This window comes from Schistocerca serialis, chromosome 6, assembly GCF_023864345.2.
Source record: "Schistocerca serialis cubense isolate TAMUIC-IGC-003099 chromosome 6, iqSchSeri2.2, whole genome shotgun sequence".
Lineage (NCBI taxonomy): Eukaryota > Metazoa > Arthropoda > Insecta > Orthoptera > Acrididae > Schistocerca > Schistocerca serialis.
The window spans coordinates 171,673,937-171,694,841 of record NC_064643.1 but is presented as its reverse complement, the minus strand read 5'-3'; the positions used below and the strand labels follow the sequence as shown (position 1 = coordinate 171,694,841).

General features: G+C 40.1%; 1 protein-coding gene across 1 annotated transcript in view; it reads left to right on the top strand.

Annotated features, from left to right (window-relative positions):
- LOC126484721 (insulin receptor-like) overlaps positions 1 to 20,905 on the top strand; it is an 83,986-nt gene that overhangs the window by 46,579 nt on the left and 16,502 nt on the right. Inside the window, exons 12-16 of the mRNA XM_050108317.1 lie at positions 4,431 to 4,592; positions 7,118 to 7,283; positions 9,014 to 9,215; positions 16,280 to 16,445; positions 20,427 to 20,601. Of these exons, the coding sequence (XP_049964274.1) occupies positions 4,431 to 4,592; positions 7,118 to 7,283; positions 9,014 to 9,215; positions 16,280 to 16,445; positions 20,427 to 20,601 (871 nt within the window). The remainder of the gene's footprint in view (positions 1 to 4,430; positions 4,593 to 7,117; positions 7,284 to 9,013; positions 9,216 to 16,279; positions 16,446 to 20,426; positions 20,602 to 20,905) is intronic.

The following is a 20,905-nucleotide window of genomic DNA, read 5'->3' as shown; positions in this document are numbered from 1 at the left end:
TTAAAATTTGTTGAACTGAGCTCCAAGATAACCAGCTAGTCTCTGACAGTTGATCAATTGTCTGTCTACGGTCTTTGAGCTCAAGCTGTAGAATTTTTTCAATATTTTTATCGGTTCGGGCAGTTGATGGATGTCCAGAACGAGGTTTGTCATCAATCGACATGTCGCCATTTTTAAATGGAGCAAGCCACTTGTACACATGAGCTTTTCACGTAGCATCATATTGATAAGCTGTTTTCAACATTAAAGCAGTTTCAGCAACATTTTTACTGAGTAGAAAACAAAATTTCGCAGCTGCACATTGTTCACTGAATCTTGCCATAGTAAAAAACGAAACATGAACAAAACAGCTCTAGTAAAAACAATCACACCAGATGAACAGAACAAGCCAGGTCAGCAACACGGGTAGCACTGAACTGGCAACGAGTTGCATTATACATGACTGGCGGCAGAAATGTGTAACACACAAGCTCTGCCCACCGCAATGTTATTTCGTTTTTTTGGTAGGTGTATAGGCTGCCCTGCATGACAGGTAGCTTATGTGGAAGCAGTATCAGCCTGCCTTACCTTACCACCCTGCTTTGCAGTGCAACCAACATATCAGGGACGAGAAATGATATTTTTTTCCGGCCCCCAATGTAGGCTGCCATGCCCAACAAGTGTGCTATGTTGGGGGTAGTATCGGCCTGCTTCATCAACCTCCTTTTTGCGGAATACACATGTAGATGGGCGAGGCAGAGCAGAGAGATGGGAGGGGGGGAGGGGGGGGGGAGGAAATGGGTAGTGAGAGATGGGGAGGATGAGACGAACAGAGAAAAGTAGGAGGAGGTGATGGACAGATGGAGTGGCAGGGATGGGCAGAGAGAGAGAGAGAGGGGGGGGGGGGTGGAGGAGAATGAGATGGACAACAAGTGTGGGGAGAAGGAGATACTCATTGAGAGGGGGAGATACAGAAGGCAGTAGGTGGAAGGGGGAGAGGGATAGTGGACAGGTGGAAAAGGAAGAGGGGTGGAAGGATATGGACAGAGGGAGGGGAGGAGAACGTTGACAGAGGGAGGGGAGAAGAAGATGTAGTTGGACAGAAAGCTGGAGGAGATTGACAAGGAGAGGAGGAGGAGATGAAGAGACATAGTAGGGAGGAGGCAATGGACACACAGAGTTGAGAGGATGAAGAAAAAGAGATGTCTGCAACATATGTGTTGAACGCATACGTAAGCATATAAATATATGCTGTATATAAATACATATGAGATTATAGGTGTTGTTTTTATAAATGGTGGTATTACTACAAATTTAACTTTATTAAGAAATATGTCTTAAATCATTTAACGGCCTGCAGAAAATGTTCCTGTCGAAGCCGAAAAGATGTGACAATGTTTCTGATTATTTAAAGGACTCTGACTGAGAAGTGTGGTACCAGCTGCTTCATTCTTCCTTCAAAAATGTGGCTATGTTTCTGATTATTTAAAAGACTCTGACTAAGAAGTGTGGTACCAGCTGCATCATTCTACCTTCCTCAGCACTTTTAAAAATTTCCCCAAAAATTTTAGCCTGTGAACATATTCCCACTTTTTTTAACATGCAGCTGACCACAGACTCCCACAAGCTCCCGTAACTGTAACTCACTCACAACCACAAGTCATTGCTGTAAGTTGCTCATACTCATCCACTCTGTTGCACTTTCTTCACTCGCTCATGTTGCCCAACTTGTCATTATCTCTTCTTGTCTCTCTGTCATTGTTTTCCGTGTCACAGCCACAGCCCCTTCATTCTATCCTACTACTACAGTCTCCTCTCACTTCCACTGCCTCCTGCTTCCTCTCTCATACTGCTAATATCTCATTCCTTCCTTTCTCACTGTCACTATCTCTCTCTTCCTCATTGTGATTGTCAGATACTTGGTCCCTTATTATCACTGGCTCTCCCTTACTCCCACATTCTCCTTTTCTCTATGCGTCCCTCCCTGGCACTGTCTCCTTCACCCTTTTTCTAGTACAGTTCTGTCATCATCAGCTATGTTCCATTGCCACTGTGTTTCTCTCTTTCTCTCACACTGCCATTGTCTCTTTCACTCATAAACACAGCCACTGTCTGCTATCTTCCAGTATTTATTACTTTTCCGTCTCTTTGCCACTGCCACTGCCGCTGTCTTCTTCTCTCTCAGCATAAAATAGCAAGAATAAGTTTGCATGCAAAAACTTTTGGGAAAATTTTCAAAGGTGTTGAGGGGGTAGAATGAGGCAGCTGGTGCCTCATGTTTCAGTCAGAATCTTTTAAATAAACAGGAACATATTCGCATTTCTTGTGCTCTGATTGGAGCATTTTTCCACTGGCTTCCTTCTTTTCCCTGCTGCAGGAGGGCTTGTAACTCGTATGGAAAGAAATGTATAGGCCAGTAAAATTTAGACACTTTACTTACGTGAAACTTAAGTAATGCAGAACTAATTTTGCACCTCAGATCGGATTTGACGTGTAAAAAATTTTGCATGTGCTTCAGTACTACAGTGGTTCCCAGATGATAACAGAGACACTGTGCAACATGTTTGTACATGCTACATCACCTTATAAACTACATTTTCACATCACACCAGATTTTTCACTCATATTTTACTAGTACACATAGGGTAACTTTAAACCTCTGTATCTTGGAAGAGGATAAAGATATGAAGAAAATTTTCAAGGTTGTTCGATATCATGATTTTAGGAATACACCAGAAAAATTACAGCCATTTGCTACGCATAGCTGTCTGGGAATCCAAGGATGGGTTTCAATAACAGATAAAGGTTTCTGAAAATGGGGAGATAGCTCTTCTAGATAAATGTCTAGAGAATACATCATTAAATTTGAACATTTTTCTGCAGTTATTTATTATTTAGATTTCACCTATACTGGACTTTACATGTAGAAGTTGGGTAACTCCAAACCTCTGTATCTTGGAAACAGATACGGGTATCAAGAAAATTGCCAGGGTTGTTTGAGATCAGAAATATAGTGCAAAAAGTTTCAGTCACTTGCTGAGATGACTTGAAATCCTTGGCTGAGTTTTGCTCTGCTAGTGACAGTGAAAATATAGGTTTTTTTCCTGGATTTTACAAAGAACCACTCACGAACTAATGGTGTGTCTGTAAGTCCCATCAAGCCCACCATAGACCACACACAGTGCAAAAAGAACCAACCAGTTTGCTCCATTTGCCTAAGCAGGAGGATGTGTGTAAAATTTGACCCTGTACTGCAGGATTGTGACACTAAAACAATCCTTCTGTTGAGTATACAAATGGTCCCTAGCCTAAGGGCTGTCCAAAACATTTGACCCTACCTTTTTATCAACAATAGAACCTGAGGTAGGAGCACCAGAATATCACATTTTAATGCTCAGCATTTTGGAACATATTAGGTACACATGCATACTAAAAAACTAAGCACAAAATTTCAGTGTTCTAGTAAAAATACAGTCGTAGTCATAAGAGTTACTAGGCTTTACCAGTTTAATGATTTTTTGTAAACTCTTTAGGAGTTGCAATTTTAAATTGAATTATTTAAGTGGTGGTAAAATGTCTGCTGCAGTAAATGTAATAGTTCTGCATTTGATTAATTATAATTTGGTATCATTTTTTCTCCAACAGTTACAAAGTAATCATTGGATTTGATGGCTAATGGTATCAGTTTGTCATCAGTTATGTTGCTGTTATTTTCTGGAAACTGATTTCAAAATCAGCAAGATACAATACTTCAAATAATCTGTTTTTTCCATATTACACTCACTGTTTCATTATTTTAGTTTTAAAATTGTTCATAATGTATTTTTTATGTTCTAAATATTTGATGGACCTCTTCTCAGATGTTTCTTCAAATGGCATGTGCTCTCTCTCTTTGTGATGTTTCAGATAGGTTTAAAATTTAATCCAGGATGTTTCTGCAAATTCTTGTAATCAACAATTGTTCGTTACCACTTCTCTCCCCTTGTCAGCCTAATACATTTGGTGAACATTTATTCCCCCAACATGATTTGATCCAGCTTCCTTAGAGTCATGTGTCCCCAAACAGTTGCACATTAGGTAACTCAGCGATGCGGGAGCGTGGGATGAAATAAATGACGATAGATGGATGGAGAGATAGAGATAGATAGATAAAGAGAGAGAGAGAGAGAGGAAAGAGATGTATAGAGAAAGAGAGAAACAAGAAGATATTAACTGTTAGTTAAAATTTCTGCCACATATTTTAATTTTCATTTTATTTTAACCATTGGGGTTTCAGTAATTTTGTAATCTTGTTTCAGTAATACTTAGGTATCATTTTGCACCCTTACTCAGTTCCATGAAGTATAACTGTAGCTACTGTTAATGATTTGCTCCTTAATCTCGTGAACTACCAATAAGATGATGATATAGAAAACAGTAACTGTAATGATGAAGTTTTATGTTTCTTGCAGCCCAAGACGATTGTTGAATGTACACCTAGGAGTGAGTTTATTAGGAACAACCGCTCATACATGCTTGTCAATCTGTCACCTGGGAACTACAGCCTTAGAGTGAGAGCTACATCTCTGGCTGGCAATGGAAACTACACAGAAACCAGATACTTCTATATACAGGTATGTATGTACATATATAGTGTAGAGAACCTTTGTTTAGTTCTTTCCCAAGCAATATATGAAGGTTGTATCTGTTCCCGAAAGAATGGATACCATTGATGACCGTGCAGCTTCTCTAGAATGAAATGATAATTAAATCGACACCCTAGCTGCAAACAGGCGTTGATATACATCATTGGGGAGATGTTGAAAATGTGTGCCCCGACCGGGACTCGAACCGAGGATCTCCTTCTTACATGGCAGACGCTCTATCCATCTGAGCCACTGAGGGCACCGAGGATAGTGCGCCTGCAGGGACTTATCCCTTGCACGCTCTCCGTGAGACCCACATTCCCAACATGAGAAATGAGTGCGATGGGCAAACATCTATTAGGCGCACTACGAATGTAGTGGAGTGGACATGTTGGGAATGTGGGTCTCACGGGGAGCGTGCAAGAGACAAGTCCCTGCAGGCGCACTGTACTCTGTGCCCTCGGTGGCTCAGATGGATAGAGCGTCTGCCATGTAAGCAGGAGATCCCGGGTTCGAGTCCCGGTCAGGCACACATTTTTCACCTGTCCCCGTTGATATATATCAACACCCATTAGCAGCTGAAGGTATTAATATATAATTCTAAACATGAGATAATACAGTAATGGTACTCCCAAGAAAAATGGCATCCCGAAAACCACACTGAAAAACGGTAGCAGAATTGTACATACCTGTCTTCCATGAAACACAATGTTTCCCAATCATAAGACATGTTTTGACACTTGTTTGGTTGCTCCTCCGGGCTTGACATTATTTATGAATTTGTATTCTTTACATCTTAAATTTACAGAATGTCATTCTTCAGTAAATTATAGAATGGCAGCACACCAAGTTTTATCATTTAAATTCTTACAAGGCTTTATATAAGAATCTCTGTTAAAGTCATCACAGAGCGAAACATTAGGGTATTTTGAGTTGTATAGTTTTGAAATGAATATTGTGCCAAGGACTGCCTTCTGATTTCGCATTTGTTATGTAGATAGGAAATGATAAAACAATTGCCCTGAGTACAATAACTCCATACATCTCCTCTAAATAACATGCCGCACTGCTGTTCATGATCATGTGATGCCCCACTACACATGAAATTCCAAACAGAAATGCGGCAAAAGGTGTAAGAGCAGAGCAGACACCTCACACAGGCTTCCTACATCATCGTAGCTACACATGCATAGTAACATCTGTCTGCTGGTGCTCTCCGGCAACTGCTCAAATGAACCTATGTCTATGAGGTCGCGGGAAAATATTGCAAATGGTGGTTTGAGAAGTGTTACTTTCAAAGTAAATTTCCTCTTACACAAGATTAATTATGTTACACGTGAGAATGTGCAATGAATTTCTTAAATCACAGAGCGTTTGACTCTTATTCAAAACTTAACACTTTGAGGACCAACCACTTAGAAAAATTTTAGTCATGGAAAACCAGACATTTACATCTTCCTTTAATATTTTACTGGCACATTTGTGTTTGTGATATCTTAAAGGGTAACCTTTGAAAAAAAAAATTATATGTGAAAACTTATCTTTGCTTGTAACTATACTATACTTAATTTAAACATGACCTTTTCCTGTGTGTGTGTGTGTGTGTGTGTGTGTGTGTGTGTGTGTGTGTGTGTTTGTGCTACTTAACAGTGATGTTGCTATTGATTGACTGCAGTGTGTCCTTTGCTCTGAATATCTGCTGTCATTTGCTGGCAAGATAATGTGCTGTGAGCTATGATTGGCTGAGAAAAGTACATCGCAATCTCGATTTCAGTGCTTTGGAAACTAATATGCTGTCTTTGATGGAATTCATATTTATACTTAATACGAGAGTATGTAGTGTACATTTTGCTGCACATCAAAGATCATTCCGAAACACATTATTTTTCTCCTGGTTTTAATTTCCTAATGTGCCTTGCAGGTCAATGCCACTGAATAAAACGTTTACCATTCAAAGGAGTGATAAGTTTTACAGTTACAAGGGGAAGTATACTGTCACTTAACATGAAGAAAGAGTATTGTCACCCAGGAAGAAGTGTATTTTTAACTGGGACAGCCAGGGATTTTTTTTTTTTTCTTGTCCATGTACACATCCTGATGACGATGCAAATCCATCCACCCACACAAACAGTGCTACTTTAAGGTTGTGTCTGCTGAAAATGGTTGTTGGACATAATTGACGTAAAAAAAGCTGGCTTACTTTGCTTTCATGTCATATCGTACTTATTTGTGGATAACTGTAGAAGCTAAGATAGGGTTTCCAAGTTGCAAATGACATAATATGAATTATTTGTGAATTGAATTAAGAAAATTCTGTTAAAACGTGTTAAAAAAACTAAATATATTAAGTACTGCATTTCATTACATTTATTCCTTTGAGAAATTACTTATATATAATAAATCCCTTTCTACAGTTGACAGTTCCATTCATAGAATCTGTGCCATCAATAAAAACAATATATAGAAGGTTTTGAAACCAGTATTTGGAATACAGTAAAATGTTTGTATCACAGGACTTGCCGTCGTCTTCGAGTGTCAAGGTGCTCGTGGGCGGCCTAGTCAGCGCACTCCTGCTGCTTGCAGTCGTGTGTGCTGTCGGTATTTACATGCGACGCAGGTACCTGTCTCAGGTTCCGAGCATGTTGATTGCTTCTGTGAATCCCGAATATGTACAAACAAGTGAGTCATTAATGCTATATTCTGTGTAGAGATAATTTGCATTGCTGTATATACCAAATGGCTACAGAATATTTAACCATATACGTAGCACATGATACATTCACCATTAACAGCAACACCAGCACCTCCAAAAGCACTTAATGTGCTTTTACTATTAAAGAATTTGTATTGCGTTTGATGTATATAAGGATTTTTAAAACCAGTGTTTAATGATGCAACAGCCATTATTTACCGGCCTCCAGCACATTACTCTCTGAAATCCAGAAACATTTAATTTTCGTTCACGTACTAACCAACAGGTCCATTACAAGATACTCAAATGGAACAACTACTATTGTGTGAGATGATAGACTAATAATATTTTGTATGAAAGGCCTGGGGGGGGGGGGGGGGGGGCATAATGTGCACATAAAACAGTAAGTTGGCTAAAATGTATGTTATCAGAATGAATTTCTTATGCATGCCTGTAATGCAGGGTGTATACACCATGGGACAAATGAGAGATCTGGGATAAATGTAGGAACTCTTTCATCTGGGTAAGACCCAGGTATTTTTTAGAATTCTGGGAGTTTTTCATTGTTTTGGTTTTCAGTTAAATTTTTGTGTTTGGACTGGTATGAATTGATACTCTAACAAAGAATTTTACTTCAGCCCGCTACTTCAGAAAAATGTGCAACAGTAGAACATAAAAAAGAGAATAACACCAAAATGAAACTTTATTTGCAAATAAAATGTGCCATTTACAACAACAAAACACAGTGCACACACAAGCAATTACTGATAGCAAAATGTTTCAAAGACTTTAGGATGAAGACTATACAGTACTTGGTAACAGCAAACTACTTTAATTGGGTGTGATGTCACAACTTTTCACATTTCTAATAGGCACCAGGAAAATATTGCAAATTGTGGTTTAGAAAGCATTACTTACAAATTTCCTTTTATGCAAAGTAAATTATACTATGTTACTGCCTAACCACACCACACAAACTTTTTGACAACCAAGATTATATGTGAAAGCTTACCTTTCTTTTAGCTACACTGCATGTATATTAATTTAAACCATTAAATTTTCCTAGTTGTATGTTTGCGCTACTATAACAGTGATATTACTATTGGCTGACTACATCATGTGTCCCGTGCTCTGAATATCTGCTGTCATTGGCTAGTAAGATCACGTGTAAGATTGGCTCACAAAAGCACATCATGCAGTGCAATCTCGATTTCAGTGCTGTGTAAGCTACCATGTAGTATTTGGTGAAATTCATATTTATACTTTTGTAATAGAAAAATATGTACTATACGTGGTGCTGTGCGCCAAAGATATTTTTCCAAAATGCATTGCATTTTTAAGTCTTTGCTATTCAAAGGATTAAGTTGTTCAGCTTCAACAGAAAGTATATTGTCACTCAAGATGGAAAAAATAGACTTTCACCCCAAGTATGGTGTATTTTCATCCAGAAAAAAGTGTAATTTTTTTTACAAGGAAATCTGGGCAAAATCCAGGATTTCTTTTTCCTTGTCTGCTATGCATTTTTTACATTTTTTTCTTTAATGACTGTTAACACTGACATCAAGTAGGATTGTTTGCTTCTTTTCTTTTGAATGTCTGATTCCATAATTTCATTAAGTTTATAAAGTTCACTTGTGCTTTCAGCTTTATGTGTCATATTTCTTTAAGACTTTAAATCAATTAAAGGAACCATGTTCTTGTTTGTCTCAAATTTCAGCATATGTGCCAGATGAGTGGGAAGTGCCACGTGAAAAGATAAAATTAGTCCGAGAACTGGGCCAGGGTTCATTTGGTATGGTGTGGGAAGGCATCTACTGCCACAAGACTGAAAATGAGAGGCGTTGTGCTGTCAAAACTGTGAATGAGCATGCCACTGACCGTGAACGGTCAGAGTTCCTAAATGAAGCATCTGTCATGAAGTAAGTTGTGCTGAAACTTTGAAATGTGAATACAAATTTATAAAATAATGGTTTATAAAATAACTTAATTTAAAAAAAGTCAAACCACAATAGAAAACAGCAGAAACAAAACAGAAAAGTCTTTTTTTCTCACCGCAGATGTGGGGAACTGTTCTTTTCATTGTAAAATTGAGTAACTTAGAAATTATATTATAAGCATGATTGACATGCACACTAGATGAAGAGTGTAAAATAAGAGTTTGTTGCTAATTATGATTCTCTGCTGCTTCTACTATCCACAGTCCTCTTTCTCTCATAATGACTACAAGTGAAAGGAGAACATTGTGTATTTAGTTTGCTATAAAATTAAATAAAAAAGATGTGCTGCTAAGAGATTATTGCAAAATATCGCACACAGCTGAAGCTGTCAAGAAGTAATAAAAATTAATGAAACATCAAAGATATGTGTTTGATTCTCAGCATCAGCACACTGACAGCTATGCCCACAAGTACAGGTTTATTTAGACTTAGAACTCATTGACAATATGTAAAAAAATACTTATACACTTGTTTACTTCCAGTGTCTAATAACATCCAAACATTAGAGGTGCCACCTTACTCTAGTCAATTCTGTAGTTTAAAAATTGATACCAAACTGTTAGGCAGGAAATCATAAATATATATAATTAGAATTTATTTAATGTGTAATATTAGGTATTAATATAATTAAACCAACCAGTCACTTATTTTATAACCTAGTAAATACTTAAAATTGTATTTTATAGCTTCTCTAAATCCTGACATATAATGTCAGGAAGTGAGAGACTGCCTGAAAAATGACAGGTCTCTGATACAGCCATGGTAGTTCTGGCTTGCTTTCAAGGCAGAAATGAGTCTTGAAATGAAAATCTCATTGATGGCAGTTTCAATCAGGTGGAAACAATGGCTTACTGGTTGAAGCTACAACTGATCCTAGAACCAAAAACAGACCCATCTGCAGTATTGTGGCTTAAACATCCTCAGATTAAGAAATAAAATTGAAGAACTGACTTAGCGGAAAGAGAGAGTTTTTTACCACAGAAGTTAATGGGACATAGTGTAAGAAAACTGTAATCAGGAATGTACGAGGTGTGATAAAAAAGTAACAGTATTTTTTTTAATTCACGGGCTTTATACATCCAATTTTCAAATTTTTATATCTCGTTGCTACACATGTTCCTCATGTATGTTTGCATTTTCAGCTGTTTCAAATATTTGGTATACTGCTGACACTCAAAAATGTTATAAGTGTTTTCGAGTGCTCAATGAATTTTTATTTTTGAGAAAGACACATCAAAGAATTTTTTGAGAAAGATGGATCAGAGAATTTGCATCAAATTTTGCTTGAAAAAGGAATAAAGTACAGCATTGCATTCAAAATGTTGACTGTGGCCTTTGGTGAATCTACTATGACTGGGGCAAGAATTTACAAGTGATGTAAGTGTTTGAAAGAAGGTCGAGAAGACGCTGAATATGACGTCCACCCGGGATACCCTACATCAATTACTGATGACGATGTGGAAGAAGTAAAGAACATGATTATGGTTGGTTCAAATGGCTCTGAGCACTATGGGACTCAACTGCTGAGGTCATTAGTCCCCTAGAACTTAGAACTAGTTAAACCTAACTAACCTAAGGACATCACAAACATCCATGCCCGAGGCAGGATTCGAGCCTGTGACCGTAGCGGTCTTGCGGTTCCAGACTGCAGCGCCTTTAACCGCACAGCCACTTCGGCCGGCCATGATTATGGGAAATTGCTGAATCACTATCAGAGAGGTTGCTGATAATCAAAGTCGGCAGTGATCCAGAACGTCTAAAGAAGGTTACAACAGGTGATGAAACGTGGGTATGAAAATTGCCTGGAGAGCCAAGGCCAAAAAAAATTCGACAAGTTTGATCACAGGTGAAGGTTTTTCCACTGTTTACTTCAATTACATTGGGGTAGTGCATCATGAGTCCATACCTTATGGACGTACAATCAATAAGGAATACTACCTGCAAGTTACTTGTCATTTGTGTGAAGCAGTCTGGAAAATGACCAGAATTGTGGTAAAACCACTCGTTGAAATTGCATTACAATAATGCTACCGCTCATGCCTCACTGCTTGTGTGTGATTTCTTGGCAAAAAGCAAAACTGTTATGCTGTGTCAGCCACCATATTCACTGGTCATGTCCCCCTGCAACTTCTTTTTATTCCCGAGGCTGAATAGAACCGTGAAAGGCTGTTGTTTTGCCCCCATTGATGAGATAAAAACAGAATTGCTGAGGAGCTGAGCACCATAATGAAAAATGAGTTCCAGAAAAAGTGCTGGCACACGTGCATATATCTCAGGGGGGTTTCTTTGTAGGAGACAAAGTTGATGTCGATGAATACATAAAAATTCTTTAAGAAAAACAAAAATTCCTATTACTTTTTGATGACACATCATATGCCTTAAATACACTCCTGGAAATTGAAATAAGAACACCGTGAATTCATTGTCCCAGGAAGGGGAAACTTTATTGACACATTCCTGGGGTCAGATACATCACATGATCACACTGACAGAACCACAGGCACATAGACACAGGCAACAGAGCATGCACAATGTCGGCACTAGTACAGTGTATATCCACCTTTCGCAGCAATGCAGGCTGCTATTCTCCCATGGAGACGATCGTAGAGATGCTGGATGTAGTCCTGTGGAACGGCTTGCCATGCCATTTCCACCTGGCGCCTCAGTTGGACCAGCGTTCGTGCTGGATGTGCAGACCGCGTGAGACGACGCTTCATCCAGTCCCAAACATGCTCAATGGGGGACAGATCCGGAGATCTTGCTGGCCAGGGTAGTTGACTTACACCTTCTAGAGCACGTTGGGTGGCACGGGATACATGCGGACGTGCATTGTCCTGTTGGAACAGCAAGTTCCCTTGCCGGTCTAGGAATGGTAGAACGATGGGTTCGATGACGGTTTGGATGTACCGTGCACTATTCAGTGTCCCCTCGACGATCACCAGTGGTGTACGGCCAGTGTAGGAGATCGCTCCCCACACCATGATGCCGGGTGTTGGCCCTGTGTGCCTCGGTCGTATGCAGTCCTGATTGTGGCGCTCACCTGCACGGTGCCAAACACGCATACGACCATTATTGGCACCAAGGCAGAAGCGACTCTCATCGCTGAAGACGACACGTCTCCATTCGTCCCTCCGTTCACGCCTGTCGCGACACCACTGGAGGCGGGCTGCACGATGTTGGGGCGTGAGCGGAAGACGGCCTAACGGTGTGCGGGACCGTAGCCCAGCTTCATGGAGACGGTTGTGAATGGTCCTCGCCGATACCCCAGGAGCAACAGTGTCCCTAATTTGCTGCGAAATGGCGGTGCGGTCCCCTACGGCACTGCGTAGGATCCTACGGTCCTGGCGTGCATCCGTGCGTCGCTGCGGTCCGGTCCCTGGTCGACGGGCACGTGCACCTTCCGCCGACCACTGGCGACAACATCGATGTACTGTGGAGACCTCACGCCCCACGTGTTGAGCAATTCGGCGGTACGTCCACCCGGCCTCCCGCGTGCCCACTATACGCCCTCGCTCAAAGTCCGTCAACTGCACATACGGTTCACGTCCACGCTGTCGCGGCATGCTACCAGTGTTAAAGACTGCGATGGAGCTCCGTATGCCACGGCAAACTGGCTGACACTGACGGCGGCGGTGCACAAATGTTGCGCAGCTAGCGCCATTCGACGGCCAACACCGCGGTTCCTGGTGTGTCCGCTGTGCCGTGCATGATCATTGCTTGTACAGCCCTCTCACAGTGTCCGGAGCAAGTATGGTGGGTCTGACACACCGGTGTCAATGTGTTCTTTTTTCCATTTCCAGGAGTGTATATGTTTTACTTGCGTGGAAACCCTTAAGAGTCAATACATGGAGCTGTGTTCTCCACAAAGATTTAGATGTGTGTTCTCCACAAAGATTTAGATTCTTGCTGTGGATTCTAGTTTGTTAGTAACAAAATAATTAAGCTGCCATTGAATTGGAATGGGAACAAATATTGTATGAGCCAGGTAACTTGTGAGCAGGATGCACCAAAGAAGAAAAAGCAGACTTTCTGAATGGCTCAGAAGAAAATATGGACTATATTGGATTGCAAACAATGGAATATTGGCCACTCAAATCACAGGATGAAAGGGATTCACTTGTTTTGAGGACCTCATCCTCTTTAACTTTCGCCCAACCTATCCTCTTCTCCTCAAGGAAGGAGCTGTTATTATGAAAACTAGGATACCATCGTGTATTTTTATGTGCACTATAGGCAGTACTGATGTAGACTATATTCTGTCAGATCTAAACATTTAAAAGAGTATCAGTTGTATCAGAGTAACCACAGGTTAACACCTATATGGAAACCACAGATATGGCAATGAGAAGACCTCGGGATGTCTGCAATAAAAGAATACCAAAAGTTAAAACTAGTTGCCTCCCTCGATAGAAGAATTCAAAGATCAGATTCAGATGTTTTTGCCTAAAGAGGAACTGAAATCTACAAATGAGAAATGAGTTCACAAAATGTTTAGTGTATCACAAGACATTAACTACTTCCATGAAGTTCAATTTACAAATGCATCAAAGAATATCGAAATGGAAAACTTGAAGAGGTTATAAAACTTGAAAGGAAGTCCTCTGAGGAGAAAGAAGAGGAAAAAGAAAAATCAATTGATGGTGCTGCTCACATGAGCTATAAAACTGCACAACTTTTGCCAATGCCCTTGTGCCCTTTCACGTAGGGTGATTTAATAAATGAACACTTGGCAGTTGCAGCTGAACTTTCATGTACTCTTCAGGCAGAAGAGTTTCACATGTGAATTTATCAGACGCAATAGTCGTGTGTCCCACATGGGCTGTGGCAGACGATGTTCAGAGCCAGTGTGTGAAACCTTTGTAAATAGTTTGCTGCATACTCCACAGCATTCTGTGAAAGTGCAGAAAGCTCAGGCACGCAGTTGGCATGTGACATTCTTAGCAGTGTTGAAGAAAGTGTTGAAAATATAGGTTTGTCATGGAATTTATTAGTTTTTGTGTTTGCAGCAAAAGCACCAGTCATGTTGGGAAATAAATCGGGATTTGTGGGGCAATGAATGGGAAAAAGCTCCAGTACCCAAGTCACTGATCTGTAAAGTAATTGATCTGCAGTGTGACAGGGAATATAATGCCATTTTAGATTTCTTGAGGCATTTCCCTCAAGACTGACTTTCTCATTTACATACACTATGTGTTCAAAAGTATACGGACAAACCCAAAAACATACGTTTTTCATATTGATGCATTGTGCTACCACCTACTGCCAGCTACTCCATATCAGTGACCTCAGTAGTCATTAGACATCATGAGAGAGCAGAGTGGGGCGCTCCACAGAACTCACGGACTTTGAAAGTGGGCAGGTGGTTGGGTGCCACTTGTGTCGTACATCTGTACTCGAGATTTCCACACTTCTAAACATCCCTGGATCCACTGTTTCTGATGTGATAGTGAAGTTGAAGTTGAAAGGTGAAGGGACATGTGCAGCACAAAAGTGTACAGGCCGACTTTGTCTGTTGACTGACAGAGACCGCTGACAGTTGAAGAGGGTCATAATGTGTAATAGGCAGACATCTGTACAGACCATCACACAGGTATTCCAAACTGCATCAGGATCCACTGCAAGTACTATGACAGTTAGGTGGGAGACGAGAAAACTTGGATTTCATGGTCGAACGGCTGCTTATAAGCCACGCATCCTGCTGGTAAGTGCCAAACAACACCTCACTCGGTGTAAGGAGCATAAACATTGGATGATTGAACAGTGTAAAAAGTTGTGTGGAGTGATGAATCATGGTACACAATGTGGCGATCCGATGGAAGGGTGTGGGTATGGTGAATGCCCAGTTAACGTAATCTGCCAGGGTGTGTAGTGCCAGCTGTAAAATTCGGAGGTGGTGGTGTTATGGTGTGGTTGTGTTTCTCATGGAGGGGGCTTGCACCCATTGTTGTTTTGCTTTTGTGTGGCACTATCACAACACAGGCCTACATTGATGTTTTAAGCGCCTTCTTGCTTCCCACTGTTGAAGAACAATTCAGAGATGGCAATTGCATCTTTCAACAGGATTGAGCACCTGTTCATAATGCACAGCCTGTGGTGGAGTGGTTACATGACAGTAACATCCCTGTAATGGACTGGCCTGCACATAGTCCTGACCTGAATGCTGTAGAACACCTTAGGGATGTTTTGAAATGCCAACTTCGTGACAGGCCTCATCGACCGACATCGATACCTCTTCTCAGTGCAGCAGTCCGTGAAGAAAGGGCTTCCAGCACCTGACTGAACATACACTTACGAGAGTGGAAGTTGTCATCAAGACTAAGGGCGGGCCAACACCATAATGAATTTCAGCATTACCGATGGAGGGCGGCACGAAATTGTAAGTCATTTTCAGCCAGGTGTCCGGATACTTTTGATCACATAGTGTTAGTCTTCACACGACTCCCCACTTTATACCCTGTCACAGTGGAAAGGGTGTTATACATGCCGCTCACAGACTGGAGCTCACCGTATGCAGACCATGTTTTCTGTGAAGTATCATTGAAGTTAAACATTTTCTCAGTTTGTATTCATTTGAAGTCCTCTGATCAATCTTTTTTTTATATATGACTCATCTGATAAAAGAAGCAGAGTTCAAATCCTGTCCAATTATTTATATTTTTCCCCCAAAATTGCATACAGCATATGCTGTAATGGTGGTTTTGAAAACACTTTGAACAGTTTCCTTCTTCACCGTTCTGAGCTTGAGCTCCACTTCTGTTGACTTCGTAATTGATGAGATATTGAACCCAAATCTCCCTTTTTTATTCAACTTATTAAGAACCCCTTTTCTTGTCACATGAGATCTACAACATTATTGTACCTTAGTTCTGTCTTTTCTGATGTCAGTTTTGAGCAAAAATGTTTTTTATTTACATTTCATATCAAATGCTTAACAAGGAATTGTCATGTGCCATTAATTTTTTTAATGCAGTGGAAATTTTTTGCAGGGCATTCAACACACATCATGTGGTTCAATTGTTGGGTGTAGTCTCCAAAGGACAACCTGTTTTAGTTGTCATGGAACTCATGGCCAATGGTGATCTGAAAACGTATCTGCGCTCTCACAGACCAGATGTAAATATGGACCCATCACGGCAGCCACCTACTCTAAAGGTAGAGCCAGATTTTTTCAGAATGATCATCGCAACAGTTGTTTCAAATTGGCAATAATAACTCAAATATCAGCAAGCAATGCTGTACGTAAATTTATATGCATAGCATTGAAGAGTAATACGTGATACCAGAAAATTAGTAATGAAACTGACTGTGTTGTGTGATTCTGTGTGGACATTTGTTGTGAATTTTTCTAACTATTAATTTAGTTGTTGTATTCTGTCATGTAATTGTTTCTGTCACAAATGACTGGAAATGAAGGTTATCAGCTGTACTTCAGAGTGACTGTCTATTGAGGACATTATCAAGTATCATGTAAAATTTGTTGTTCACTAAGGATGTAGTTAAAATCATACACAAAATATGTTTAATAATTATGAAAAGGATAGATTCTTACTCCCCATAAAAATGTCACACTTAATTGTAGTCAGGCACAACGGAAAGACTTGCACACTGAGCTTTCTTCGGAAAAGAAAGGAAAACACACACAAAAAAAGGCAAGCACATCTTATGTGCGCATGACCACTGTCTCTGGCTGCTCTAGCCAGACTGGCTAGATCAGCCAGAGATTGTGGTTATGTATGTGAAGGTGTGCCTGCTTGTGTGTGTGTGTTTTCCTTTCTTTTCAGAAGAAGTCTTTGGCCAAAAGCTCAGTGTGTAACAGTCTTTCCATTGTGCCTTTCTGCAACTTAACATACCCTTTTCACAATTGTTGATATTCCAACATGGACTTTCCATTGTTTGAGAGAACATTTTTACTCATTCAGTTACTAAAAAAAATATACATTTTCAATTTACCTGTGACACCAACATAAACTGCTTGGTTTTCTAACATATGAGAATATGTCACTAAATGAATTGTTTATAGTGTTATTTTTTCGTCCATCCCATCAATGTCCAATCCATATTAATATCCACACCTATATCCATTCTCTGCAAACTGCTGTGAAGTGCATGGAAGAGGATAGTTCTCATTGCACTCCTTACTAGGGCTTCTTCATACTCCATTCACATATGGAATGTGGGAAGAATGATTACTTAAATGCCTTTGTGTGTACTGTAATTATATTAATCTTGTCTTTGTGATCTGTATGACAATGATATAAAGTAGGTTTTTCAGTAGATTTCTCTCTTAAAGCTGCATCTTGAAACTTTATAAATAAGCTTCCAAGGGATAGTTCACATCTGTTTTTCAGTGTCTGCCAATTCAGGATTTTCAGCATCTCTGTGACACTTTTCCATTTATCCAACAAATCTTTGACCCTTATTGGAAGTCAAGAAATACTGGATCTCCTTGACTACATTAAACCATGGCTTTCAGGATATCAAGTGAGAAAAATGTGAGTTGAGTTTCACATGATCGATGTTTTTGGAATCCATGCTGGTTGGCATGGAGGAGGTCATTCTCTTTGAGATACTTTATTACATATATTTGCAGAATGTGTTCTAAGGTTCTACAAAAGATAGGTATCAAAGTGTTGGATTGTAGTTTTGTGGTACCCTTTTTGTTGTTGGGAGTGACCTGCAATTTCTTCCAACTATTGGCCACAGATTTTTGTTCAGGGTACCTTCAGTATACCATCATTGAAACAGGGGCTAAATCTGCTCAAAAGTCTGTGCAGAATCAGGCCTCATTGCCTCATTCAAGTTCAGTGATTTCAGCTGTTTCACAACTCCACTGACATTAATACCTACAACATTCAGCTTTGCAGTGGAGCTAAAATGAAAGTGAGCAATGTTCATGAACTTTTCTTTTTAAAAGACCATTTCAAAACCTAATTCAGCATTTCTGATTTTGCATGACGACCCTCAATTTCGTTTTATCTCTTATCCCTGAGTGTCTGGACATAAACTTTGCTGTAGGTGACTGCGTTTCTGTAAGGGCAGAATATCTTTGGATTTTGTGAGAGATCTTTTGGTAAGATTCTGCTATGTAAGGCATTGAGGACTTCATAAATATCCCTTTTGATAGCCAAATGTAGTGGATGCATAACTCTATACTGTTTTTCATACCCATTGTACAGAAGGTGATGCTTCTCTAGAAGTTTCTTTACAGAGATACTATAGGATGAAGAATCCTTTCTGTGACAAGCTGTTCTGCTAGGTACTTGCACTGATCAGCCAGAGCATTATGACCACCAAGCTACTATTGATATAAACCCTTCCAGGCAATAGCAAGCTTTACCTGGCGTGGAATGACTGTTAGTCAGATACATGCCCCTGTGCATGTAGTATGAGTGAGAGTGCTGTCTGTGTGGAGAATGGGGAAGGTGCACAATGTATCTGAGTTTGACCAAGGGCAGATTGTGATGTCCCGGAGGCTCGGTATGAGCATTTCAGAAATTACATGACTTGTTGGATATTTGAGGAATGCTGTGATGAGTGTCTATGACACATGGTGAAACCAAGATGGAACCTCATCCACATGTCATGGGGTTGGGCAGTCACTCTTCATTATGGGTGTCAGATGTCATAAGCTGGACAGACTGGTAAAACAGGACAGGTGGCGAACTGAGGTGGAACTAACATCGGACTTTAATGCTGGGCATAGCACAAGTGTGTTTGAACACACAGTGCACTGAACACCCCTAACAATGTGCCTTTGCAGCATACAACCCATGCTTGTGCCAATGTTAACACCATGACATTGGTAACTACAACTGAAATGGGCACATGACAGTCGGCACTGTACATTGGCGCAGTGGCAGAGATTGGGGAACATTCGTGTGGACACCTGTGAGTTCAGTGGAACTCATGCAAGGCACCATAACGGCCAAGGAGTATCGTACACTGGTGGTAGACCGTGAACACCCCTTCTTGACGAATATGTGTCTCAACGGGGGTTGCATATTTCAGCTAGATAATGCACCATGTCACAAGGCCAGTAGTCTGATGGTGTGGTTCAAAAACTCAATGGCAAGTTCCAATTGATGTGCTGGCCCCCAGCTCGCCAGATCTGAACCCAGCCAAACACATGCGGGGTGTAACTGAATGTGGCATCAGAGCTTATCATCATCTCCCTGGAATTTGTGGGAATTAGGTGATTTGTGTGTGCAGATGTGATACCAACTCCCTCCAGCAACCTACCAAGGCTTCATTGCTTCCATGCCATGACGCACCATCACTGTTATCTGTGCCAAAGGTGGCTATATGTACTGGCTAGTAAGCAGGTGATCTCAATGTTCTGGCTGATCAATGTATGTACCCGGCGTTTGGTCAGCTATTCTTATAAATTTGAGCCACAGCTCCTTTTCATGCTCCTGCCCAGAGCTCAGTGGTTTAAGTTCCTCTTGGAGATATGGCACTGCACCTCTTTATCAGTTTGATGAACATATAGATCTCTGTACTTGTTTTAGTTGCACTTTGCACTTTGGTAACTATTGTTGGTATAACTGTCTCATGGAACTGATACCAATTTCAACGTGGACATCCCAAAATGGTCATGTGTAATTCTTGCCATTTGATCCAGTATATTTCCATCATGAGTGGGCTAGAAGCTGATGTAGTCCACTGGCCTGCAATAACTGGTGCCCCAGGCTGAAAGAGCCTGTAGCTCTCCTCACAGTTCACATTAAATGGCCAGTTTTCTATCTTGATGTGGCTACTAATTAGTACAGGTTAAATAAAGATTATTTTTATACAAAAATTTAGGATTTTGATGAGAATTCTTGAAATGTTTAAGGCTGTACAGGCAGTCCCAGGAGGATTAGTTCTTGTTCAATAGAAGAGAGGTGTTTTACAATAGCGAAGATGAGGAAGTTACGCATTTTTGTGCCCATGTTTATTAGAATTTTTTGCTTCGAGTGATTGTTCCTGTCACACCCTTAAATATTGACCATTTCTCCTGGACACCCTGGCTATTTGTATTACTATAAGGCAGTACTAATAATTTTGTGTTCAGCTAAAAATTTATTTTGTATTAGTTTAAAATAAAATATGTTGAAATGCATTATTTAGTTTTTCTTAACATTTCATTTTCAGCGCATATTACAAATGGCAATAGAAATAGCTGATGGTATGGCATATCTCTCAGCAAAGAAGTTTGTGCATCGTGATCTCGCAGCCCGTAACTGTATGGTTGCAGAGGATCTCACTGTAAAAATTGGTGACTTTGGAATGACAAGGGACATCTACGAGACTGATTATTATCGAAAAGGTATGTGTAGTATTCAGAGTATAAATATACTGCAGTTTTGGATCACACTTATGTAGTATCATATTCATTTTTGTGTAGTGGATCATGAGAAGGAAGTATACATTTAGTCATTTTTTTTGACAATATATATAAAATGTATGTTCTAGTTCTCATTTAAAATTTCCTTTTGGTGACAAAGGAACATAAGCACAGATTGCCTTGTTTCTGCCATCATCATCATCATCATCATCATCATCATCATCATAGCAGAAGATCTTGCCAAGAACCCAAGAAAATTCTGATCCTGTGTAATGTCACTAAGCAA